Source organism: Anoplopoma fimbria, chromosome 9 (assembly GCF_027596085.1).
Source record: "Anoplopoma fimbria isolate UVic2021 breed Golden Eagle Sablefish chromosome 9, Afim_UVic_2022, whole genome shotgun sequence".
Classification (NCBI taxonomy): domain Eukaryota; kingdom Metazoa; phylum Chordata; class Actinopteri; order Perciformes; family Anoplopomatidae; genus Anoplopoma; species Anoplopoma fimbria.
The window spans coordinates 23454134-23480129 of record NC_072457.1 but is presented as its reverse complement, the minus strand read 5'-3'; the positions used below and the strand labels follow the sequence as shown (position 1 = coordinate 23480129).

Here is a 25996-nt window from a genome sequence, read left to right as displayed (position 1 = left end):
CCAGATTCAACACACCTAATAACAAACCATCTGTGTCATCCATCCATCCATCAGTCCATGTCTCTGTCCATCGCTCCACCGAGTCTCCGACCCTCTCTCTCTCCTCCTTGGGCTCTTCAGGTTCTCCGGCGGACAGATGGACAGGCGGGCTGGGTCGAACGCTAAGCTTAGCTGCTAACGCTAGGCTAGACTAGGACAGACTGAGTCTGGGCTTGGCAAAGACTAGCATCTGGCTAAGCTAACGGCGGCCTGGGCTAGGCTAGGCTACCTACTGAAGAGCGAGTGGAGCTGGTGCTGATGGCTGTAACACTGGCTGCTGCGAGGCGACTCGGTGCGATCCATCACCGCCTGGAACCAACCGGCCACGTCCACGTCCAGCACCTCGTAACGGCGGATGAAACTATGTTTCTGGATGAGGGAGACATATACAGAGATGCATGCTTTAGTTACATTTGACCTTTGGGTGAATGTGGTGAATGTCATTAAAACACTTGTTGCTCATTGTGACTGGTTTCTTACCAGCAGCCGGTCGTATTTTGGCCTTTTTCTGTGATCCTTTGTGAGGCTGTGAATTTCAAACGGTACATTTCAGAGTGATTTACATGAAAGTGCATACAGCAACACGGCAACCATGATATGAGACTATATTAAATAAATTAAAATACAGCTACCATCATAAAAGACATTTACAAACATGCACACACATAGTAACTAATCATGAGCCTGAGAAAACAGAAACATGTTTACTCTTGAACGTGGACACACTTGTCACAGATCTCAGGTCATCAGGCTGTTTGTTCCAGAGAAGAGAAACAAAGTAGCTAAAAGCACCTTGATCTTATTCCCCACCTAACCTGTGTTTCAGAGTGAGATTTTATACTCACCAGTCTTTGACGAAGGACTGGAAGTCGAGGGAGAAGCCCATGCCGAGAGGCAGCAGAGGAGGATCTTCCTGCAGCACTTTGGTCAGAACCTCAAAGTCTGTCTTGCAGTTCTTGTAGGGAAACTGTCCCGTGGCCAGCTCCACCTTGAGGACACAAGGATCCATGAAATTCCACCGCCATCGACAAAAAAAGCAGCAACACCTCTTCCTATATATATGTTCTGTTATTTTTCCTTTAAAACTTGAGAGAGGCTGCTGATCTAAGGTCAGCTGTGGCTCCGTGTCATCAGGTAACCACTCATGTCTCTGTTTACAGCTATAGAGTAAATAGATGAAGCTACAACAGCAAATTCAAATTCAAACAGCCCTGTCATCAAAAACTATGCTTGGTCATTGTTAATGCTGGTCCGAGGTCAGTGCATCAGAGCACCATGCTGACGCTCAGCTGAAGACCAAATGTTCAGCTGCTCCTTCTTTATCTTATGGTGCAAATAGCCACGTGATATTGATGGAAATAAACCGATCCCAGGATGACCCAGCACCCGGTTTGAGAAACGAGGGCAAGTAATAAAATGTTTTACCAGAGAGATGCCAAGGCTCCACACGTCTGCTCGGATGTCATAGTCAGGTTTGGTGGGATCTGGAGGGTCTATTCTCTCAGGCTGCAAGAATACAAGATCAGGCAACAGGGGGATCAGTCTGTGTGTGTGTGTGTGTGTGTGTGTGTGTGTGTTGTGTCCATTTTGTATTTTCTGTCTGTGTTTTGAATGGTTTTTTTCCCCCCTCACCGCCATGTAGGCAGCACAGCCGGCGCTGCGGGTCTTGGCCTTGGAGTCGACGAGGCGTCCGCTGATGCCGAAGTCGCACAGTTTAATCTGACCTTTCGCGTCCAGAAGGATATTGGAGGGTTTCACGTCCCGGTGGATGACACCATGTTTCTCTTTCAGGTACAGCAACGCCTTCACTATCTGGAGAGGAAACACACACACAGTTAAGAATATGAGAACAAAACAATCAAAGAGCGGTTTTACATTTTCCTAATCTGTGTGTGTTTCTGTAATTACCGCCACTGTCATCTTCCCAAGGATCCGCTCTGGGATGGGGCCCTGGATTCTCTTCTTCAGCTTCTCGGCACACGTTCCCATCAGCTCCATGGCGATGAATACATCCGTCTGCACACGTATACAACACACATACACATCAAGATTTTAGCAGTTTGGTTCAGGAGGTCCAATAGGGGAGTTTACTGACATGTAAGAGTAAATTAAGTTCCATTGGGTGTAAATTGAACAATAAACCAGAGGCTGCAGTTAGTTTAAGGTGACTGTGTGTGTATTTTGGGGACACCCACGTTGGTAACTATGGCGCCGTAGCACTGGATGATGTACGGGCAGTCATGACTCTTCAGCACCACATCCAGGTCCATCAGGATCCTCTTGTTCTCATCCTTGTTTCCTGTACGACGCATTTGCTGGCGACACACACAGAGAAACAAGCCATTAAAAAAAACAAAAAACACAAAAAAAACCCACAAAACACAAAAGACTGATTGACTGCTTTGCTGTTAAACCGCTCGGACGGCTACAATTAAGTCATCTCTTTAATAGGAGGGTTGTTATGTGGGGTTATTACTGCCACTGTGTTGGTTAATTAAACACAATTAGAGCACAACAGAAAATCAGAGAGCTAAGCCGGGGTTAGCATGGAGCTCCTGCTGTATTTTTAATCTTGCATACTGAAGTCTTTATGGTCCCTGTGGAGCAATTCTTTCTTGTATTTCAAAAATAAGCTTCAAGCCAAGACAGTCTACATATAACAATATGTTCCTACATCACTGATTTTAAAGAATTAGTGAAGCATAAAACACTTCAATAATTACACAATGCTCATATGGCTCACAAAAGGAACTACCTCTCAAAGCGAACTTTGTCTTGGTGCTGCTGTTCATCAAGAAACACACCTTCACAATTCTTTTTAACACAAACTAAATACACTCGTCAGAAACACCAGCAGCTTACAAGGAATGCCATGAAGCAATTATGTCACTTCACTTATGCCAATTATGTCTTCTCAAACCTAAAACAATTGATCTGAAAGACACTGTTCTGTATGGAGCCTCTTCTGATTGAAAGCTGACACCTGCCCCCACTAAACACATTACTAATAGAGGGAGCAATTATATGGGTACTATGGTCTGATGTAGAGCGTTGTCTTTAATCTATGTCTGGGTTATGTCCTGTCTCAAACTAACTAGCTTATTAAATAAATTATTTTTGGATATATTTCATATTTCTTAATCATTCCTCATTTTCTTTAACTGTCAATGTCTAGATTTGCCCCAAGTGGATCCTATAAACAATAAACTTATAAACTGGGTGTAAAACATTTTGGTCACATTAAATCGAAACCCAGGAGGTTTGATTTCACTTTGTTTTGTTTGCCTCTCTTCAACTTGTCTTTTTAGGCTGTTTATTAGGTATTTTAGAGCAAAGCATGTACTGATAGATGTGTTGCGTGAACAGAGAACGTGTGAGTGCATAAGGGGTCTTACTTTGACAGCGATGACATGGCCGGTCTTCTTGAATCTCACTTTGAAGACCTGTCCACAGGTCCCGCTGCCGATCTCCCCCTCACTGATCAGGTCTGTCACCTCCGCTGGATACCGCTGTGGACGGACAAACGCAGACAAAACAAGACTTTGAATCATGCTACGGATATTTTTTTTCTGGTCAAAACGTTAATGTAGATTCTATGCAAACACTCTGAGCTTAAAATAGATGAGAGAAGCAAGTTCCAATTTTCTGCTTCGTGAGGCAACAGTAAACCCCTCTGGGTCATTTAGTAGCGAATGTTTTGATCTGTAATTATGCTGCTCCCCCATTGGCCATGACTCAGAATACCAGCACACAGTGGGAAGATGCTTCGTTAAAATGAAATCACTGTGTGACTGTGATGCTGTGAGTGAGTGGCGTCTCATCGAGTGCTTCTGGGCTAATGACAGGAAGTTAAAACAATCAGAGATGATGATGATGAGCTTTTCTCAAGCATCTTCAAACACTGACTGGCATTGACTTTGATACTGGACCTGAAGGCTCAACCCATAATCATTATTTTATCTTGGTAGATGAAAACAACACCGACTCACTGTTTAAGAATATTGCCAGGGAGGGCTGTTGCTGTCCTTGATAGAGAGTCTTTGCTCTCCTCAAAATGATGTTTGCTTTAATCGGGTTTTAACCTTGGAATGGTTTAACAATACAGACTAGCTGCTTTTTAAATCACAGGGAAATAGATTATTTCTGAATACTGAGGAGAACAAACAACTGTTAAAAAAAATCCCTCTGTAAATAAACTTTTTCTAATTGCCAACAAGTTACCAAAAAAAGACCCAAACCAATAATGCGTTACTTTCCAATTTTCTGTGGTACTCATCCATGAGCTCCTACTGAAAATATAAATCTTTGACCACAACTCACAAATGTAAAAGTCAAAGTAATTTCCTAAAAGAACCGGGCACTGTCTTTGGAGCAGTGGAGCATGTACATTTATTGGGGACTATTTTCAGCTGTGGATTTATACACACTTTGTTGGGAGTATTTTCAGCAGCAGGACGGAGTATGTGAGAGTGATTCAAAATAAACTGCAGAGCCCATGTCACCCTGTGCAACAATGCGGTACATGTGTGTGTCTTTAATAGATTTTGGGCAACAACAGAGATAAATGGCACGGAGAAATAAAATGTATCAGGAATTTGGCTATCAAATATCACTTGCCTCATGACCTCTCGTGTATTGTATCAAATGTAGGGGATTAACATTTCCTGAAGAGAGAAACTCAACATGTGTCAACACGTGTCCCATCTCACCTGACCGTCGATCTTCAGATAACCCGTCTGTTTCATGATCTCCTGCAGTTTCTGGTCGATCTCTGCACTGTGGGGACAAAACACACACACAATGACACACAATGTGAGGGAGCGGAAACAACACGTGAAGTATGTTTCAGAGTGAAACGTCGACAGCAAGATGAGACTTCTGACTCACAAATGGATGCTGTGTGTGTGTGTGTTTCAGAACACCTCTTCCAAGCCAACACACTCTGATTGTGGTTAAGATAAGATAAGATAAGATAAGATAAGATAAGATAATCCTTTATTAGTCCCGCAGCGGGGAAATTTGCAGGCTTACAGCAGCGTAGAGTAAAGTGCACACAAGAGACATAGTAGAAGAAAGACAAGATAAAAGTAAAAAGTGAAAATAGTATTATAAATAAGCAATAAAAAAACTGTAGAAAATCAACAATAACTGAAATATTATATTTACAGACAGAAAAAACTATTTAAACTATTATTGCACAAAGTTAGTGTCAGAAGTGGGGTTCCGTCATATGTGACTTAAACTGCTGTTTCCTTAAACAACTCTTCGTTCTGCTCACTTGTGTGTGTATGTAAGATTACTGTGACTCTGTTTTGTCTCTCCATGTTTACATTCGTACTTAAACATTGCTTTATATTCATTATCAAACCACCAATAATAATTCTATCAATTAATCCTACTTTTTAAAAAAATAAATAACCAAAAGATATATATTTAAGTAAAAAAATCCATTGAATATTCTTTTAAACAATTATTTTTATATCACCATCTCACACCAGCAGTCATTCAATTCCATTCTGTATACTTATTCTCAACAAAAAGAGGCATTTACTTATACCACATAAGCACAATAATAACGGACTGTGATCTATGACCATTGATCAGATGAACATCAGCATGTGTCCACTTACTTCTCTAAGCTCTTCTGCAGGCCGTATGGAGGCGTGGGCAGGGTGAGCATGTGTCGCGGGCGGCTGGGGTAGGGGTGGTGCTGAGGCGAGCTCTCTGAAGACGATGATCGGCTGCCTCCATCGTTGGCCAGTGGCAGCTGGAGCGCTGGGGTGGAGGATGAAATGACACATTAGAAACATACAGGAGAACAGAACAAACGGCACAGAACGTTTTTTCCCGCCCGAGGCCAGCATGCCAGAAGGTGTAAGAGGACTGTTTATTCATGCATTCACTGACTCCATCGTTTTAGTGGTTAAAAGCCGTTGTGCACCAAAAGGTGATCATGTGTTATTATTCGTGCTTCAATACCTTTGTTTTACCAATCTCAATGTGCTCTCCGACTTTTCCATTCCTATCTTCACATTTAGTTTTTACCCAAGTCAAAGTGTCTGATGAGAAAAGAATGTGATGTATCATATTTGACTGGATATGATTTCCCATGAGGCACAAAGAGAAACTGGCCTTGGTGAAGTCAAAGAATTCTTTCACTTCGGCTCTGCTATCTAGACCCTGCGTAGAATTTAACCACCATATCAATTTGTTTTCCCTAGTTACAGCTTTGTTTTTGTTTGTCGCCGATGTCCTGACCTAACGTTAAAACAAACAGGACGGTTATCTCAAAGCAGAAGCAACAGCATTCTCAGGCAGCGATGGACGGTACAGGGTTAACCCGCAGCCTGGGAGGCACAGTTTAGGGATGTGGACTTTGTTGTCTTTAAAGGAAAACTAAGGTTTATGAACACTTGTTTTGTCTTTCATTAGCTGCAGCCATTGGTTTTAGTAGTTATGATAGCATTGTACACACTAACACGACTGCTGAGATTTCAGAATGTGGCAACATTACAATATATTAAGCCAACAAGGGGAAAAAGTACCTGCAGTCAGTCGATCAAACAGGTTGTTAACGACTCAACTGTTAATTTAGATGTAAAACTAAAATAAAGCGCACCCGTTATGATGTTAATCTGTCATTGTACAGTAAAATTGGGAGGGTTTCACAACCACGGCAAACTATTGGTCATAGTTGAACCAGGAAGTCAATATGTGAAATGTAACGTGTTTGGGTATTCATTTTACAATTCACTTTTGGTTTTTCTCCCAAATAGGTTTGGCTAAGCTGGGTATTTTTTTAAAATCTGTATCGACATTTAACTTTTTGTATTTGCTGCCCCATTGGACGTCTTCTTAGCGGTGTCAGCGTGTTCCCAGATGTCAGAGATTTATTTTGATGAGAACAATGTTTTCATAACCGACAGAACCGATGGCCACAACAATGAAAATAAAAAACCCAAGTTGTATAAACCGTAGTTTGACATTGAAGCCAACATTATCCACACAAAGACACTCGGCCTAACTGATATCCCAAGATAGACCTTCTAACCCTGGACGCCACATTGAAAGCTGTAGGTCCCGTTCTGAAAAGACTGGCCGTTGCAGCATGCTTCTAGCCCCGTAGGTCTAAATCATGCATTCAAGGACATGTTAAAACTCAGCTGACCTTGTAATATCAGGTGTACGTGCAAGCAAGCACCGACTCATTTTCAAATGGAGAAGAATTTCAGGAGGACAATTTAAAGTAGTACTAGCACCGACCCGTCATGCAACCAAAATGCTCAGACTATGACTATGAATGCTAAGTGTGGCTTTAGAGGAGTTTAAATCCCTACTTATTAACAATTACACTCCAGAAACTTTTTTTAAAATGTTCGGAAAAACACGTACAGGACCATGCAGCTGTTATCATAATTATCATTAACTATTATTATGTTTTTTTGTGGCAGAAGGGCTGGCAGCTCTTCTGAGTCACCTGTGGATGGATCAGCCTGTAAGGGGAGAATCAGTTAGTGAAGGGGAGGAGGGGTTAGTGTGGAGAGGAAGAGCGACTCAGGCAGTCTTTGGCGCAGATTGCATCTCCATAGTTCGGCTGGCTCCAGATGGACGGATGTGAGGACAGACGGGCAGACAGAGCGAGGAGATGGGGAGACACACAAAACACACATTCTCGCGGGTACCGCCTCCCGCTCACACAGTGCTGCTGCAAAAGGAAGGAACGGGGGGGATGCCAGAAGATGAATAACAGACAAACAACAACAAACAGAGAGAGAGAGAGAGAGAAAGACAGGAGAAAATCGGCCAAAACTGCATAGCACAGACTTAGCTGGAAGTCAGACAGTCAGTCAGTCGGACTGAGACAGGAAGTCCTCAGACGCCACGCAAAGAAAACAGAGGGAGAAAGAGCAGCCAGAGTGTTCACAGCACTCCTGCAGACGGACCAGTGGGGATGCTGGATTAGAGACCGTGTCGGACAAAACACAACCCAAAACATTGCGTCGTGCAGAAAAAGCCACATGCACCGTGTTTCTCCGCCTCCAGCAAAACGAAGGTTAATCATCTGACACAAGTCCACACACACACACACACACACACACACACACACACACACACACACACGCTGTGAACATCAACACACACCAACACGTCCCTGCCACTGGCACCGACACACACTGACCAAAGAGAGGAGTCAGAATGGAAAGATGGAGAGAGGACGTGATGTGAAGGGAGGTGGGAAGAATGGGATAAAATATCAGAACTGGTCAATGACTGGTTTCAGACATGGATTTAACTTCTACCCCTCAGTGGAGGTTCTCATTTAAGAGTAAACTTAGCATATAATAGAGTGAGACTAAGAGTAAGAAACTAAGTATGTGTGTGTTAGTGCATGTTCAACGTTGTGGCTGACACCAACCGTGTGAACTGATTCTAACATAAGTTACTTGGTTACTTAAAAGACTAGTGACTAGATCTAGTCGATCTGGATGACATACAACAAGTTCCTTTATTTGCTGGAGAGGGTAAATTGACTTTTGCAGCCCCTTGATAGAGACATAAGACTTTTTTTTAAGACTATTGATAACACTGGATGCAAGAAACGTGCATAAAGGTGTTAAAAAGGCAAACGTGAGGAAAGGGAGGAAGTTAACTAGTGAAAATGTAAGGATCTGCCTGTGTTTGTCTCTAATGGTTTTCAAAAAATATGAAATACAAAAATAAGGGAGGTGGGAATGGGAGGTGAAAATGGGTGGGTGGGGGGTTGAGGGAGGGAGAAAGGGAGGTGCAGTGGCAGAGAGAGCGATGGATTGAATGATACCTGCACGCTGGGAGGGGGCTGGAGCAGGACTGAGCTGGATCACGATGACTAGACGGAGGGGGAAAAAAATATACACACACACACGCATATTACTGCACTGTTCTACTGAGACGATCACACATGCTCACACACACACACACACACGATCCATCGTATAACAAATAGGGGGAAAAAACAAATGTCAAAAGTCCTGTGTTCTGTTCACACAGAAATAAGCACAAACATGAGTGGCGTATTTTAGAGGACAAGGGCTGTCTCTCTTCTATCTTTTTCTTATTGTCAATAAATCCTTTGCAAAAAACAAGATCAACAAAGCGCTAATGCGTCTTTTCATGAAGCCCCATGCCCACTGGTTGCTACTGAAGTCATACATCTTTAAAACAAGGTCACAAATGTATTGTTGTAATTAGAAAAAGAGGCTAATTTATTTCCTTAAACAGCTGGGCAATGTGGTTTTAAGTAGACGTTACTCAAACAGAGGCACATATTTCTTGTGGCTGGTTTTCAACTGTAGATTAATGCACATTTGTCTCTCTAATGAGTATTTGTGGCAGCAGTATGGTGTACATCAGCTCAAAATAAACTACAGTGCCCATGTTCACTGTAATGAAACATTATTGCTGTGTTTTTAATAGGGATCTACTGATACAGAGTACTGACTCAATACTAGGGGTCTCTTTTTCCCACATTTAAAATGTGTATAACTTACAGTAGCAGTCAAAGTGTGGACACACCTTCTCATTCAACTACTTTGAAGAATGTAAAATATAAAACATATTCTGGTTTGTTGAGCATTTGTTTGTTTACCACATAATTCCATATGTGTTCCTTCATAGTTTGGATGTCTTCAATATTAATCTACAATGTAGAAAAAAATTAAAATAAAGAAAAACCATTGAATGAGAAGGTGTGTCCAAACTTTTCACTGGTACTGTATTTCTGGGAATTTATTGGAGTCACTTTTATAACCCTGACTTTTAAAATAACATTAAGACATGATTTACACTTATTGTATTCGTATTAGTTTGTTTCTGTACTTTTGCTCTGGTTTATGCTTTTAGATGCTTGTTTAAGAAAGGAGATGCACTTATGACTTCTGGTGACTAGTAGTTCTCTTGAATACCTATGTTGAATACACTTATTGTAAGTCGCTTTGGATAAAAGCGTCTGCTAAATGACTGTAATGTAATGTAATATAAGCTCTCATGCTTTTGATACGCAGTCAATACTCGTAGTTTTGATCTATTCCTTAGATTACATTACATTACAGTCATTTAGCAGTTATTGGGGTCACTTTTATTTCCCTGACTTTTAAAATAACATTAAGACATGATTTACACTTATTGTATTCGTATTAGTTTGTTTCTGTACTTTTTCTCTGGTTTATGCTTTTAGATGCTTGTTTTAGAAAGGAGATGCACTCTGATGCACTCTGACAAATGGTACTCAAGTAAGGTGCTATACTCCTTACATTATTTGGGTACCTAGTTTCATTACACCACTTTTACATTATTTGGGTACTTAGTTTCATTACACCACTTTTACATTATTTGGGTACTTAGTTTCATTACACCACTTTTACATTATTTGGGTAATTAGTTACATTACACCACTTTTACATTATTTGGGTAATTAGTTACTTTACACCATTGCCAAATCAGATTAGTTGACAATGAGGAGGAAACAGAATAAGCTCAACCCTTCCTCTCCAGTACCAGTACCAGAGAGGTGCATGTGTGTCTCCTGTGAGGACAGCACACACACAGCAGGCCGCAGCCCGTCACTGAGAGGCTACTGTTAGCTTAGCTGTTAGCTTAGCTGTTAGCTTAGCTCGTCTGACAGGAGCGTGCCACCTCATGACAGCATTTAATCTGATGTAGTTTAAGTCGTTGGCTCCCTGCAGAGGTTGTGCCACTTATTAAAGCAGTCATTAGACAGTTTGATTCACGGAGAGCAGAGTGTGTTTGTTGATGTAGCTGACTGTTAGCATGTAGCGGCTAGCAGCACAACACCTCCTCCTCTCTCCTCTCTCCTCCTCTCCTCTCCTCTCCTCCTCTCTCTCCCGGTGCAGACCCCCGGTCGCCCCCGGAGGACACTCACTCGGCCTCGGTCGTGTCCTCTGAGGACTCATGTCGATGTTGAGGTCGATCTTCCTCCGGGCTTCTTCATTCTCCTGCTTTAGTTTCTCCTCGATCCTCGACAGCCTCTGCTCCAACGACGACATCTTGAAAAATAGACACACACACACACACACACACACACACACACACACACACACACACACACACACACACACACACACACACACACACACACACACACACACACACACACTGCAGTAATGAGACCATATTACACTAATATAACATCAACATTTATTCTCATTTCATACATGTAGGGTTGTTATTGAGTCAGGATGTGAAGATGAAAATTAATAAAAAAAAGTCCAAATTCATCTTCATAGTTCACTAAATACTCTCAACTCAAGGTCGACTTACTCACTCTTCTGGAGCTTTCAACCATGTCACACTGTCCTCATCCTATAATTGTGTTCGACAAAAATGTGTTTCACATATTGTATTCGTATTAGTTTGTTTCACTTATTGTATTCGTATTAGTTTGTTGCACTTATTGTATTCGTATTAGTCTGTTTCACTTATTGTATTCGTATTAGTCTGTTTCACTTATTGTATTCGTATTAGTTTGTTTCACTTATTGTATTCGTATTAGTTTGTTTCACTTATTGTATTCGTATTAGTTTATTTCACATATTGTATTCGTATTAGTTTGTTTCACTTATTGTATTCGTATTAGTCTGTTTCACTTATTGTATTCCTATTAGTGTGTTTCTGTACTTTTGCTCTGGTTTATGCTCTTGGATGCTTGTTTAAGAAAGGAGATGCACTTATGACTTCTGGTGACTAGTAGTTACATTACATTACATTACATAGTAGTTCTCTTGAATACCTATGTTGAATACACTTATTGTAAGTTGCTTTGGATTAAAGCGTCTGCTAATTTACTGTAATGTAAAGGTAATGTGATGTTATTATTTTCAATCACTTATGCTCAAACTTTCCACATTTTTTAGCTCCTGAAGGACTTCTCATGCAACAGAAGTTGATCTAGACAGTTCATACTTGACTTTGGATACAACAGTTGACGAAAGGATCTAAACTCAAGGTTCACTTACTTGCTTTTTCTGGAGCTTTAAACTACATCACATGGTCCGCATCATAAGATTAGGAGCAGATGTCGTTTGCTCAGCTTTCACAGACGTTAGATGTTGAAACTTTTAATCATGTTAAGTTTTTACAATGACAACTGAGCCAACCCCGTTTGCTGAAGAAGCCAAGTGTTTCAGTCGAAAGCTCCAGGACAATTGAGTAAGTAGACCTTGAGTAGAGTTTGTTTTGCCAACTCCAGGTAACTACTTTGATATGATGCACTCCACCACGGGCAAGTAAATGGGTAAGTCCAATAAAGCTTAAACAATTGGACAATTAGTCGATTGATATCAAATTAATCAATTAATAATTTTCAATTAGCCATAAATTCCCTGGTCCTGCCATTGAAATGACATAATTTGCTGCCTTTCTTAGTTTAATATTATAGACCTTTTTCGCTGAAGACATTTCGACAAAGCACAGATGTAAATAATCAAATAAAAGGCTGAATTCCATTTAGCTGCTTCAGTTTAAGGGTCCTGGTATTGTGAATGCTGGCTCACTGTCAGGGCTCACACTGGAATAGAACAAAGCCATTGTTAATGTTATTAGAAACTTACTTCTTGAATATCTTTAGTTTTTTTGTTTTCTATATCTGACAAAACTAGTCAATTTGAAAATGTCACATAAGGCGCTGGGAACATGTGAAATATAGATTTTGAGCATGAAGGACGGTTGAGCACGTTTCCTATACAAACACAGCTTCGGCATGTATTTTGATATAAATCCATTGCCTTAACGTCTCCCCTATGATGTTTTGATACAGTCTTTTTCTGGTGGGAGCAGACATTTATAAAAGAGATAACTTCAGCTGATCTTTTGTTTCCCATAAAAGACAGTTTGGAACAGGCCTATTTACCTATTTTTTGTTTTACTTATTAAGAAAAAGAAAACAAGACACTCCTCCCTGTGTCCTGTAATTATGAATGACAACCATTCATACCATTGTACAAGAGTACAAGTACCTGTAGACTAGTATTGACAGCACACTGAGATGGAATGCTAACACCGATGCTAGGTTTGCAAAGGCTCAAACTTTTTTTTAAGGAAGCTTTAATGTGGACAGAATTGTGCTGTTATTGTTTAATAAGACCTTCACAAAATCTTGGTCTGATGTCCTTTATCGATTTCACAAATAACACTTTTGAAGATGCTCATGCTTTATGTTATGTTATGTGCCTTTTAATATATGGTTGATGATGTTCTCTTGATATTCTTAACACCTCCACATACAATTTTGTAAAAAGATGACATGATACGAACGAATCGTCACGACACGATTCCATTGAAGCGTTGAATTATTGCACACCTTTTTTTTTTTACTTGCCTTTCTGGTATCTGTTCTCGACTGTTCCTTGGTTTTGAATGAACACTCCAAAACACTTGACAACAGACAGGATATTTACTCCAGGTTTTCTTTATAAAATAAGTCATCTCATCCTCTCACAGGGTTTTGTATTGCCATACACAAGATAAGTAAAATCCACACCATCATACATACAGCTTCACAACAAACCTCTCCTGTACCCAGAGATTGTAAACTGTTACAGAGGTTTATACCACTGGCTCATATCTTCCAACATTGATCATCCCGTTTCAAATGATATTGTCCATTTTCAAATGTATTGCCAAGAGAACTGTTTCACTGGAATCTAAAGCAGCATTCGACTGCTTTAAGCGCTGCTGTGGAGAAGTGGCTGATTCTTGCTTCACTCAGATTTTCTACAATAACTATGATATCAATCTGATTCGGCAGAAACAAAGATGAATTCATCTCTATGGTGGAAACTGCAATTACCACAATGGATAGTCGGGAAAACTGTTCTTAATATAGACACTAAAACCACCGTTAGAGCCAGCGTTTGTTGAGTTTAAAGTGTCTTGGAGGGAAATTACTTACTTTATGTTCACAAAACTCTGGAAGCAAGTCGATAACTGGATGAACGTGTCTCAAACCCATAATGGACAGACACCATAATGTTACTTGTACATCAAGTCTTAGTGTTTTTACCCCCAATTATAAAAAGAGTGAAATACCGTAACATGCTTGCCACGTAGCTTTTATGCTGATTGTTGTGATTCTGTGTCTGCTACACCTGTTTTATATCAAACTATGTATAACACCCAGATATCCAATTTAAAAATCTGTGCTGGGTATCGAATAATGCACAGAGGAGTCGACCGTCATTAAATACGACATCTTTAAAAATTGTTTTTGTAATGTTTGTGGAAGAAATTTAAATCCAAGCAGCACACATATTTAAAAAAAGTGGTTCTTTACCCCATAGGTAACTCATTATCCGCCTAGCAACGGTCAGCATGACTGGCGGTCGTCATCATCATCACATGACTGCTGGGAATGTTTGAGTACAAATTAAATCGGAATGTGACGTCACCGTTTCCACTCTAATGAGCCAATCCTCTTTTTCAGGGTCACTCCTCTCGCTGCTGTATACAAAGGGCCACAAAATGAGAACAAAATGCTTTTCTGTGGATCAAATACAAATGTAAGGCATTGGTATGAGAGGCCATGAAACAAACCGCCCCCCAAACAGTCAACATCTCCTCCTCTCACAGCTACTCATGACACACAAGACGATGGGAGGAGGCATTTTAAAGGCTAATGTTTGTAAAGATACACAAGTCACCGGTGAGTTGTACAATGGTTGGAGAGGGGGGGCCTTCATTTGTCCGACATTTCACCCCGTCAGCCATCAGTCCTTGCTTTTATTTTCTTAGTCCTCCATGTTTAAAACCCCGGCAGACACACACAACAGAGACCGACTGCCTCTGGTCCCTCCACATTCATTCACAGTGTAAATTGACGGCAGACACACAGTCAGCGGACAGTCAGTTGAGACCGTCGGTCCGCTCAGACGAAAGCGCCGTGAAGCCTTCAAAGCAGAACATTCCTCTAGGTCTGTGAGTCCCCCGGCCCTCTAGCAGAGGTCAGAGACGTAGTCAAAGTCCCGGAAGCTGTCCTGGTCTTTTCGGGAGAGCACGCGAGGCTCACGTGGCGGCGTGAGAGCCGGGGCCTCGGTGGTGAACTCCTCGTCAAAGTTGCTGACGTCTTCCTTGCCGACAATGGAGGGGACGAAGGGAGGGGGCGCCTTCCTCTGCAGCAACGCCTCCCAGTCCACATTCTGGAGGGGGACGGAGATAAAGAGACGGGGAAATAATTAGAATCAGAAGGTCTGTTTTAGTTTTGTGTATATTTTCCTTCAAAGTGTCAAGAAGGAAAAGTAAAGCTTGGTAAACACTGTCTTTCTCCTCTTCATGCTCTCTCCTGTGCAAAACCCTTGAATGGTTCCAATTACTTCTCCCCAACCCCATCTATACAAATAAAAAAAACAGTGTACTTACTCTGAAAAATGGCTGCTTCTTCACTTCTTCTGCATCCTTTTCACCAGATCCTAGTCTTCTCTCTGGGTTCCTCCTCAACAGCTGCTCATGAAAACACACAAACACACACATATTGTTGGTGAATAACAAGTGTTTCATGTGTACGTAGTGTTCATGGTTGATAAAGTTGGCAAGAGAAGGAGACATTGTGTCGTTATGCGTTCATGTGCGAGTATTCTTACCCTCCTCATGATGCCAATAGCCTCAGTGGACAGGAAGCGTGGATAGCGGACTTCATCATTCACAATGCTGTCAAACACCTCCTCTTCATCATCTCCTGGGAATGGAGACTACAAACACACACAAGGAGGACACACAAAAGCACACTTGATTCAATACAACACATTTTACAGATTGGAATTTCACAAATCAATGTGTTGACCACAGTCAACATGTTGTTATTGATTTGTAGGAATAGAGCTGGCATATCAATAAGATAAGATTAATTCTTATATTTACAGACTTTAAGGTCACATTTGCATGTCCATTCATCAATATGATATCAATTTACTTTGCTCTTGGCTAGTGTCGGGTATGATGTACATGGTGTTTCATCTATTTTTGGATAGTTTACAGCAGGGACACTAAATCTGCTTTGACCAGGGGCCAATTTTGCAAAAACAATAAACATTAACATGAATAATATTTATCTGATAAAATGAAAAGATTTTCTTTCTACTTTGAAATTATTTATATTCAAATTAACTGACTTTTCAACTTTTAACTAAATTAACTTGGCACACGGGTGACAAATAAATCTGATATATATTAACTAACAGCTGTAACTGCATTTTAGTTGTTAATGCTATGGTTACATTTGAAAAAGTTTATACTCATTAAAATGTTGGAATGATTCATAAACACAGCCCGGACCACTGTGAGAGGTTTTGGGGAATTGCACTTTTTGATTAATCAAGCTCTTTTAGTATATTTTAACACTTTAGGTGCTTTGGCACCTTATTTGCATTAAAAGTACAAAACAAATGACCTTTTCCAATCAATTTATTTTCGGTTTGAATAAATAATGCTAGACGAGCCACTGTGCACCCTATCCTGTGGCCCCTAAGTTGAGGATGACTGGTTTAGAGTAATATAAAACATATGAAGACAGTGGTATGTCAATGATAAAAGTTCCCTGGTTAGATATGAACAACAGACACTGCTGTTACGTGATACTGTATGAATTTAAAACACTGTAAACTAACCAGTTTGTAAAGTGTGCTCAAACAGAGCTTGGTTCAGCTGTCACCCCATAGACAGTGTTAAATCTCTGTGTATGTGAGTGTGTACTAACGCTCACCTCTCCCACCAACATTTCATAGATGAGGACCCCCAGCCCCCACCAGTCCACTGCCCTGGTGTAGGATGTATCCGTCAGGACCTCTGGGGCCAAGAACTCTGGAGTCCCACAGAAGGTACTGGTCCGGTCCCCAAAGCCCATTCCTAAAGACACGAGGCAGAAACATGAAACCGTTTGTGGCTGAAAGCTTAAAGAAACAGAACATTTTAAAATGTCAAAGCCCATCTGTGAGTAACATTGATCCCCACCTTCTTTACACAGTCCAAAGTCAGCGATCTTCACATAACCGTCGGTGTCTAGCAGCAGGTTGTCAAGCTTGAGGTCTCTGAAAGAGGAAGTACATTAAAGATGTAGCAGAGAATAAGTGTGTCTTTGCAGTGTTTCAACAAGCTGAGAGTACAGTTTAAAAGAGCTGCTCAGTGAGACTGTACTGAGGCACAACAGCGCTGAGCTAAACGCTAACATTAGCATGTTCTCCATCGAGCTTTACAGAGTTGAACGGATAGGTTTTTGTTTCTCTTCAGCAGACATAGATGCGTTTTCTTCATCCCAACTATCATGTGAGGAAACAGGTTGGTGTGGGTTCCACTCACCTGTACACAATCTTATTGTCATGGAGGAACTGAAGTCCAAGAACTACGCAGGCTGCATAAAACCTAAAGTCAAACCAAAGAAACATTATTATTAACCCGCAAAAAAGGCAATGCAATGTTAACCCCATAATGAGTACAAAACGGAACAAAAATGGAAACACTACTACTACCACTATTACCACTATTCCCATGTCTTTAATGTCTAAGTTGTAGGCTTTTGGTTTTGGTCATGTTTACTGAAAAAGATCAAAAAAATTATAAACCAGGGTTTTCCAGATTTCCTTTCCTCAAAGGCCCTGTGTTAACAAACAGAATCATTTTAAACACCTGTGGGCTGTGAAGGCCTTTAATGAGATTTTATTATATTCTATATACAGGGGAAGAAGAAAATACTAGTAACATATTTTAGTATGATGCAGTTCAGTACAATATCACTGTTAAAGTCTGTCTTATAACAACCTTCACATGCACATTGACACAGCTGTTTGTCCCTGTGATTGTTCTTCCTGTTTATTCTGGCCCCAAAAAGATCACTTTCTAATGTAATTAAAAAGTAAGAGATGGGGGACAGACGGTCCTCGTTCTGAGTCAAAATGTATTCTAAAGATCGAATTAATACAATTTAAGTGGATATTATCCAAAGTAAAGATCCTTTAAGTATCTAATGCTCGTTTCACTTTTCCTGGACGGTGTTCCTTGATAAAGAAAATAGCGGCTTTTTTGTTTCAAACTGACTTCTCAGGCTTCATATTAGCTATGGAAATCATTTTTACACAGAAAAAGAAATGTGTTTTTTCCCTCGAACATTTTCCACAAGACATTTTGACAGATAACAGGGAAAGCACAGTTCTTTTAAAAAAACAAAAAAAAAAAGGCGCAATGAGTGTGATTTTCCCCCAAAAAACAATGTATAGACTCAGAAATAATCCCTCTCAATCATCACTAATGACTCACTAGAACTGTGGTTTGGACTGTATCTGCAGAGACCCTGCCCTTTGCCTCTATTTTCTCAATTTTCTGTGTTCAGGATCTTTCTGGGCGTCAACCTCTATAAAAACATAGCGACCAGATCGGAAGCGTGCAGCTTTTCCTGCTCTGATAAGTCAAAACGCCTGCCGTGAAAAAGGTTTACTGCTATAAGAAGGAATCTTGTTACAGCTGGTAAAGAAAGGAGGTACATACAAGCATGTTGTGTGTTGTTTTAAGACAGACTTGGACTCGTATAACTACTGGCTCCAAACTCATCATAACAGTAGGTCATATTGGGGCTCTAACTTCATAAAATGCTCCTTTATTAGAAGTGTGTTTACAGACTCACATATCACAATCATCAGGATTCTTTTTAGCACGTTCTCTTTCTCAAACACACACACATTATGCAGAGGTTACGTACACGGCTCGCGGCTCCGTGAAGACGTCTGTGTGGATGTGCATCATCAGGTCGCCTCCTGCTGTGTACTCCATAACAAAACACACATGCTCTGGAGTCTGGAAGCACGCAAACAGGTTGACCAGGAAGGGATGGTGGGACAGGTTCACGGTCTCAAAGATGCGCTTCTCGCACATCAGACTGCAGGAGGAAGGAAGAGGAGAATGAGGAGGATACAGGGGCAAAATAAAGTGAACAAGAGAAGGAGGAGAGTAAGAGTGGAGGGGGAAAGACAAACAGGAAGTGTGGAGGAGGAGAAGAATGCAAAGAAGACGGGAGGATGCAGGAGATGAGAGAAAAATTAAGATTATGGGGAGGAGAGACCAATGATTGGAGAGAAAAATCAGCGTTAGTTTATTCTGGGTTGATGAGTCACCCACACTCATCCCCCGGATGAACTGTAATCATGGGGATTTAAGAGATCCAGGCATAAAAAAAAGACAGAAACCAGTCACACAAACAGGCAGAGTAAAAAAAAACACACACACCTCTCCACCTCATCCCGAGCTACGATATCTCCTTTCTTCAGGGCTTTGATGGCGTACATTGTGCCCGTCTTCTTGTATTCTGACAACAACACCTGGAGACAAACACATGCAACAACAAAAATGTACTAAAACTGTACAAAGTGAACTACGGGCTTATAGATATGCATGTTTACTGATTTAATGATGAATAGAAATGAAAACTCTCTAAAATTCATTAATGTAAAATAAGGTCTGACCCTTTTCAGCAAGTTTTGTTAAGAATGAACATGATCAATATGTGAAACAAGGTTTTCCTTATTCGTTTTTAACTTCCTGCAGCCATTTTGCTGCCTTTTTGCCTTCGATGTTTAAGATTTAAGAAAAAGAAAGAAGGTTACGATGAAAAAAAAGCTTCCAAAAAGTGTTTACTGGTTGTGACGTTATGATCAAATAACTTTCTATTTGCTTTCCTAATTTCTAGTAATACTAGTGCAGTGCTCGTTCAATACATTCCTGTTCGGTTCCTGGTTTCATTAAGTGAATAGATTTGTGCACATATTGAGCTAATTTAATTAAAAGAACTCCCTTCTTTTTTTTTTTTTTTGTGTTGTTACTGATCTGTATGGTAAACCCTTTCCAACAGTTCTTTTTTTTTGCATTTCAAGTTAAAAGGTAAATAAATAAATAAAAATAAATAAATACACGGGCCATTTGTCAAACTGTACCTTCCCAAAGTGTCCCCGGCCCAGCACAGCGATCAGCCTGAAGTCCTGGAGAGACAGAGGACCTTTCCTCTGTTTACTGGAGAGACGGACACACAGTCAGCAGGAACATTTAGTAAAAACCAAAGTACAGAGAACTAGATTAAAAATCATATAAACTGCATGGCAGACATCATTCATGTTTATCATTTATCCTCAGTGAAAACAACAACAATCAAATATTAAGAAAAATATTCACACACAATATCAGACTAAAAAGGACAGTGTTACAGTGATTATAGTAAAATATAAATATGATGTGGATAAGTTACAAAAAGTAAATGCATAAAGATACATTGTTTATGGGCGTGTGTGTACCTGCCAACAGATGGGGTTCGGACAGGGCACTCGGGGGTGAGGTCTGGGGGGGAGAAGGGCTCGATGACTGGCAGTCGGTCCTGACGGGGGACATGCGAGGAAAGGGACACGAAGGAAAAGACACAGACGGAGACAGAGAGATAATGGAAGTCAAGAGACATGATGATGGTTTCATGACGAACGAGACACACAAGCAGCCTTCCGGGGAGACGGGTTCACTTTTTGTCTGTCTGGTGCAGAACGAGTCACATCACATGTGGGACGTTCTGCATGTTGACGGCTTGTAAGCGTTCAGGTCATCAGACGACTGAAAGAGAGCCGTATCGTTGCCATTTGGTTGTGTGAGGGTTAAAGATAGCGTGCACTGACATTGTTTAACACATCTACTAAATGTAGGTTTAATTTCCTCTGACTGCTGACTTCAGCAGTCAGAGGATGGTTTTTAAGGCCCTTATAAACTATTAAGCCCCAAGTTGGATACATCAGAGCTTTCAGAAAATTCCAAGTCGTGTTCACAACACTAAATTGTAATTATTATGGAGTGGATAATGTATTATTACATTATTTACTGATTAAAGTGACAGATTGGTGTTGATTTATGCGATATATCTTGGTGTTTAATGCAGAACTGTTTTTGTGGATAGCGACCTGGGGCATTAATTCCATGTTAAATAAAGAGATTCCACAGCCAACAGAGTCTATTTACTACATAAGACCCCCCCAGACACAAACACACCTCCCCCATTTCACGAGCTTCCTCTCCCTCTGTCGGTCTCACCGGGGTGTTTGGGTCCGCGTCTCTCTTGTAATCTCCTCTTACGGGAGAGTCGCTGTCCAGACTCAACTTCTCCACCGAGACCTCCCTGAAAAGAAGTCACGCAGACGCAAACAAACACACCGACATGGCGATGCACACAGACAAATGGACAGAGACAAACACAAGAGGGCAGTTAGACGAGGGGCAGTGAAAGCATCACGTGCTTTATACTTTGCCAGGAAACACAAGGAAAAAGGTTTGAGGAATGCTGCCTGCGTTTGCAAAGCAAAGTCTGATTGATGGCTTTCAAACGTAGATGAAGAGTGTCTCTCCTGTAGAAGGAAGTGGAGTGTGTACATCTGTGTGGCTTATGCATTCTGTGTGTGTGTGTGTGTGTGTGTGTGTGTGAGTGTCTCACCCGGCGTTGGGTGTTAGGCTGTGTGCGTTGGGACTGTAGGTTCCTGAGTTGTTGACAGTGGGAATGGCGTTTCGAAGCAGCCTCACCCACGTCCCGATGTCCACGTTCATCTGACGAGCTCGAAGGAACGCCTTGCCTGGGAACACAAACAAACAAACAAACTGGAGTCCGTGTCGATGTGATGTCTGTCTCTCAGAGCAGTTCATCGCACTACAATTAAGGAGAGTTTCAGGCATACTTTGTAGATTGCTCAAATAACAATTTTTATTTCCCCGACTACTTAAAAACTCTTTCTTAAGCCTTACATTTCTATGTTACGCCTCGACATTCGTCTCTGTGCGTTACATAAAAATCTTTTGAACATTGAACATATTCTCGATAATTTATACACTGAACTTTTGCACATTCCTGTACGAAACATATATGGTAGAGATTTATTAATAGTGTTTTTGTAATATTTTATTGTACTTTTTTCAATCCTGCCTTTTGCGGTGGGCTAAGCTTTCATTTTTATTTATGGTTTAATTCCTTCCATGTTTAAACCTATTTGGCAATAAAATGTAATGATACTGATTTTTCTTCCTCCGTGGTGCACAGTATTTATTGTTCATTGGATATAAGAAATCTTAAAAGGGGTAAAATGTCAAAACATAAGTGTATAGAGGGGTGTAAAATTCCCACGGGTAATTCATAATAGTCAGGAATACACTCATGAAATTAAATCGTATTACAAAACCTCCACATAAGTCATTCTCCGTCACCTTTTCAGGTTTTGGATGAATTGTTTCTCCAAGTCATTTCTCCTGCATGTGGATTTTGATATCTCTGCTCTACATCTCATTGAAGCGAAGGACTTCCTATCTTTGTCTCTGTAAGTGCTTCATAAATAAAGTTGTCATCATCATGAAGAAACAAGATGATTAATTCACCACTAGATGGTGGAGTGGTCCTAAAGAAAATAATGTGCTGAGTAACAGAAGCGTTTCTATCTGGCTATATTCATTTTCTCATTAAGCTAAAGTTTCAGCACAACTGCTGTTTGCTCATTTCAAAAGGTTGTCTATGCAAACTGTACAAAGACTGCAGAGTAGAATTTTTGTTTTATTTTTCCCAAAATCTGCATATTTATCTGTGTTTCCTCTCCGCTCTGTGTTCTCCTCACCTTGTTGCTTAGAAAAGATCTTCTTCTGCCTCTGGAGACGAGGAGCTCTCTCAATGACCGGGTTGAAGAATGTCACCTGGACAACAAACACACACAAACACACACACTTGAAACATGGAAACTACACATTCACATTTATATTTTAGACATCACACTCAGACGATTGAACCTTTCAAGTAGGATATATCAAAGCAGTGTTTTTCAGCACAGGTGCATGTGACAGCTGTGTGTGTGTGTGTGTGTGTGTGTGTGTGTGTGTGTGTGTGTGTGTGTGTGTGTGTGTGTGTGTGTGTGTGTGTGTGTGTGTGTGTGTGTGTGTGTGTGTGTGTACCTCGGCCAGCAGCAGGCCCTGAGGCTCCAGCTCGAGCTGAACTCTGTGTTTCTGGTTGTCAAGGAACTCCTCCAGCTTCAGGTACTTCAGAGCACACAACGAGCGGTAGTCCTTCCAGTAGACTGCAATCTCCATCTCCCTCGACTGAAACACACACAAACAACGGTAAAAACATCAGCAGCAGTTTTACTAAAAGGATGATTCATGCGCTCAATGCGTTTATGTGTGTGTGTGCACTGACCCTTTCCAGCTCCACAGTGAAGGTCTGGTCCCAGGCCTGCTCTCCCACAGTCTTCCAGGATGTCTGGCCCACCACACCGTTATCCAGCTTCAGCACAGCACTCACCTCAGCTACACACACACACACGCACACACACACACACACACAACACATTACATTCCCATTCAGAACCTAACACTTGACCACTAAAAGAACAGGAAAGCTACCGTATGCTCACGCTGCAATAATACAATTGAAGTATTGATTAATAGTCCTTTTAATTTCCTCGGGGAAAGTGCAAGACATTAAAAAAGTCGGCTTTGAATTATCTGTGCAGGGTATTGAAGCAATTCAGCTCAATTTGCTGATGTTGCTGTGCCGTTATGTGTGAGCACTGACCCACAGCACCTAACCTCCCCAACCTAAAGTGACCGGGACAGTCATTTAATATACTTGCTATATTTTGCTGACAGTTTGTTTTACACTATTTGTAATGAAAAAAAAAAGCACATCACATGCAGTCATACAAGCACTTACATGAGAGCTCCTCCGTCTTGCTGGGCGTCTTCCCGCTGACCGAGCCGCTCCGGCTGTAGAGTCCCTTGCTGCCTCTCATGAAGGACCTGGTGTCTCCGGGGCTGTAGCAGGGCAGCATGACAGCCGTCCCTTTACTGCGACCAGGGACCACCTCCAACAGCCCCACGCAGCCCAGAACCTGCACCTGTAAGGTACCTGGAGACAGAGGGGAACAATTCAGGTACAACCAACTAAAGGCCAAAAACACCCAGAGACCTAATGAAAACATTTGTGTAAATTCAAGAATGAAAAAAAAAAAAAGGTGAATAAAATAGATACGCAATTTTTTTTTTTACAAATATCACGTGCACTTTCAAAACCTCACGCCCTCTTCCACAAGTAGCCATAGCACATTCACTCATATTCAATAAAAGATCTACTTTGTTTAAAATGCTTTTTGCCTCATGAATGCATTGCCCTCAGTTCAGTTCACTGAATGTCCATGTACAGCACAATGACTCTTCTTCTACTGTTTAGAATTGTGTGTTAAAAGATGTATCAGGCCAATCAAAGGGGTAAATGTGTTTTTGTTTTTGTTTCAACACAGGATAACCACATTTCCACAAAAGAAGACCACAAATGCAAAATGTTGCTTTGCACTGTATTCATTTGAGGTTGAAATGATCTGTACTTACTACTGCAGTGATTCATCTTACTAGTAGTGTATTCAATGCCAACGCATTTCTTTGGTACCAAAGCCAGTAAGATTTAATGCTAACTCTATACTTAATATTATATCCAGCTAATTAACAAAGCAAGGCACGTCCAACCTGATTTAATTAGATGACACAGACACTAACTAGAGGCTTCAATGTCCCTTATTTGCAGTTTCTACAGTTGCAGCTCTTCTTTGTCTTGCCTGGCTTTGTTTTGTGTTACGTACCAGTGAGGGGCGAGGGCTTGTTGAGCGTGCTGTACTGGTTGTGGCGGTAGGGGGCGCCATGGCGAGAGCTGAATGCCGGCGAAGAGGCCAGGACCAGCTCCTCTTTGATGACACTGGCCTTGGGGTGGTCCTCGGGCAGCTCTGCCAGACGCTGGTCCAGAGAGTCCCTCAGCAGGTCCAAGCGCTGAGACGCCTCGCTCAGACGAGACTGCGCCTACGTCGACACAGAGAAGCATTAAACACGCAAGGTGACATTACGTAAAGCATTACATCGCTATACAATCTCACAGCCCAATCAATCCGTCCCTCCTGTCATATTTTCACAATGAATTAAGAGTATTAGTGTAACAAGAAATGTCCGGTAAAGTGGTTTTATCCCAAAATATATTGCAAAAAACACAGCTTTATGTTTGTTTTTTAGCCTTCCCATTTGACAGTTTTTAATGTTTGCTTGAAACACTATGCTGCATGGCTGAAAAAATGGGGGGGGGCGTAAAACCCTTTCAACACCAGCCAAGATACATGGTAAACAATGTATGATTACTTTGAGTTGTTAGGACACGTTTGATTTTGCACCTGTGTTGGTTTTATAGATAAGAGAGGGTGAAGTTTAGTGTAATATGTAAGTTAAGAGGAAATTGCTGTGTCTTCTGTCTATGTTGGACCCTTAGAGAGAAACCTTCCAATGTGCTGTTACACAGAAAAGTACTGCGAGTTGGAGGAAGGGTTTGCAGGATGTGTGTGCGTGACATGTGTGTCCAGTCTAACCTCAGACAGGGCTTTCTTGTCCTGGACCTTACTGGCCCCCAGGAGCCTCAGCACATTTTTGGCCCCCTCAGCGACAGCATGCTCCACCCTGTAGTGATGCCTCAGCTCTTCGATACGCAGCTCCATCCCACAGAGGTCCTGGTTACCTGCAAGTGTTGGGACAGACACATTTCATTGTTGTGCATCAGAGGGGAGGCTTTTCGGCCTTAATGCCATAAGACACTGCTGGAGTCCCACCTGAGAGTTGCATGTTGGCAGGTGCACACTGAGACAACAGACTTTTGTTTTGGCAGAAGCGTGTTACAGGGAACTCCCCTGGGCGGTCTAAGTTAGGTTAATGCCTTAATGCATGTCATGCATTACTCAAGAGTCAGACAAAGAAAACATTAGCAGTGCCCGTAGGGAGGTGAGCAGCCTCTGAGTGTTCCTCAGTAAACAACATTAACTTCAGTTCCAACCTCTCTTTCCAAATGTCTTTCTCATTCCCATCTCTAAAAGCAAACAGACCCATAAATAAAAAAATTACT

The 25996-nt window shown here is 41.3% G+C and overlaps 2 protein-coding genes across 4 annotated transcripts in view; both read right to left on the bottom strand.

Annotated features, from left to right (window-relative positions):
• Nucleotides 1-11084, bottom strand: map2k7 (mitogen-activated protein kinase kinase 7). The gene is made up of 12 exons (XM_054604531.1): nt 10958-11084; nt 8858-8905; nt 5670-5814; nt 4749-4815; nt 3435-3548; nt 2235-2354; nt 1948-2055; nt 1672-1851; nt 1465-1545; nt 885-1027; nt 520-565; nt 1-408 (listed from the first exon to the last, which is right to left on the bottom strand). The coding sequence occupies exons 1-12, from the start codon at nt 11079-11081 to the stop codon at nt 265-267; spliced, it is 1320 nt and encodes a 439-aa protein (XP_054460506.1). The 5' UTR covers nt 11082-11084; the 3' UTR covers nt 1-264.
• A 2113-nt stretch (nt 11085-13197) lies between these two features.
• The window catches only part of pkn1a (protein kinase N1a), a 48964-nt gene continuing 36165 nt past the window's right edge, over nt 13198-25996 (bottom strand). For 2 of the 3 annotated variants that reach the window (XM_054603928.1, XM_054603927.1), the window contains 18 exons: nt 25470-25615; nt 24702-24915; nt 23780-23974; nt 23264-23373; nt 23023-23166; nt 22692-22767; nt 21530-21665; nt 21091-21217; nt 20355-20434; nt 20001-20076; nt 19297-19388; nt 18773-18949; nt 17380-17442; nt 17035-17111; nt 16787-16929; nt 15669-15776; nt 15448-15528; nt 13198-15227 (listed from right to left, as the gene is read on the bottom strand). In XM_054603928.1, coding sequence (XP_054459903.1) covers nt 15024-15227; nt 15448-15528; nt 15669-15776; nt 16787-16929; nt 17035-17111; nt 17380-17442; nt 18773-18949; nt 19297-19388; nt 20001-20076; nt 20355-20434; nt 21091-21217; nt 21530-21665; nt 22692-22767; nt 23023-23166; nt 23264-23373; nt 23780-23974; nt 24702-24915; nt 25470-25615 — 2249 coding nt within the window. In that variant the 3' untranslated portion in view covers nt 13198-15023. The remainder of the gene's footprint in view (nt 15228-15447; nt 15529-15668; nt 15777-16786; nt 16930-17034; nt 17112-17379; nt 17443-18772; nt 18950-19296; nt 19389-20000; nt 20077-20354; nt 20435-21090; nt 21218-21529; nt 21666-22691; nt 22768-23022; nt 23167-23263; nt 23374-23779; nt 23975-24701; nt 24916-25469; nt 25616-25996) is intronic. The other variant, XM_054603929.1, reaches the window with a different exon arrangement.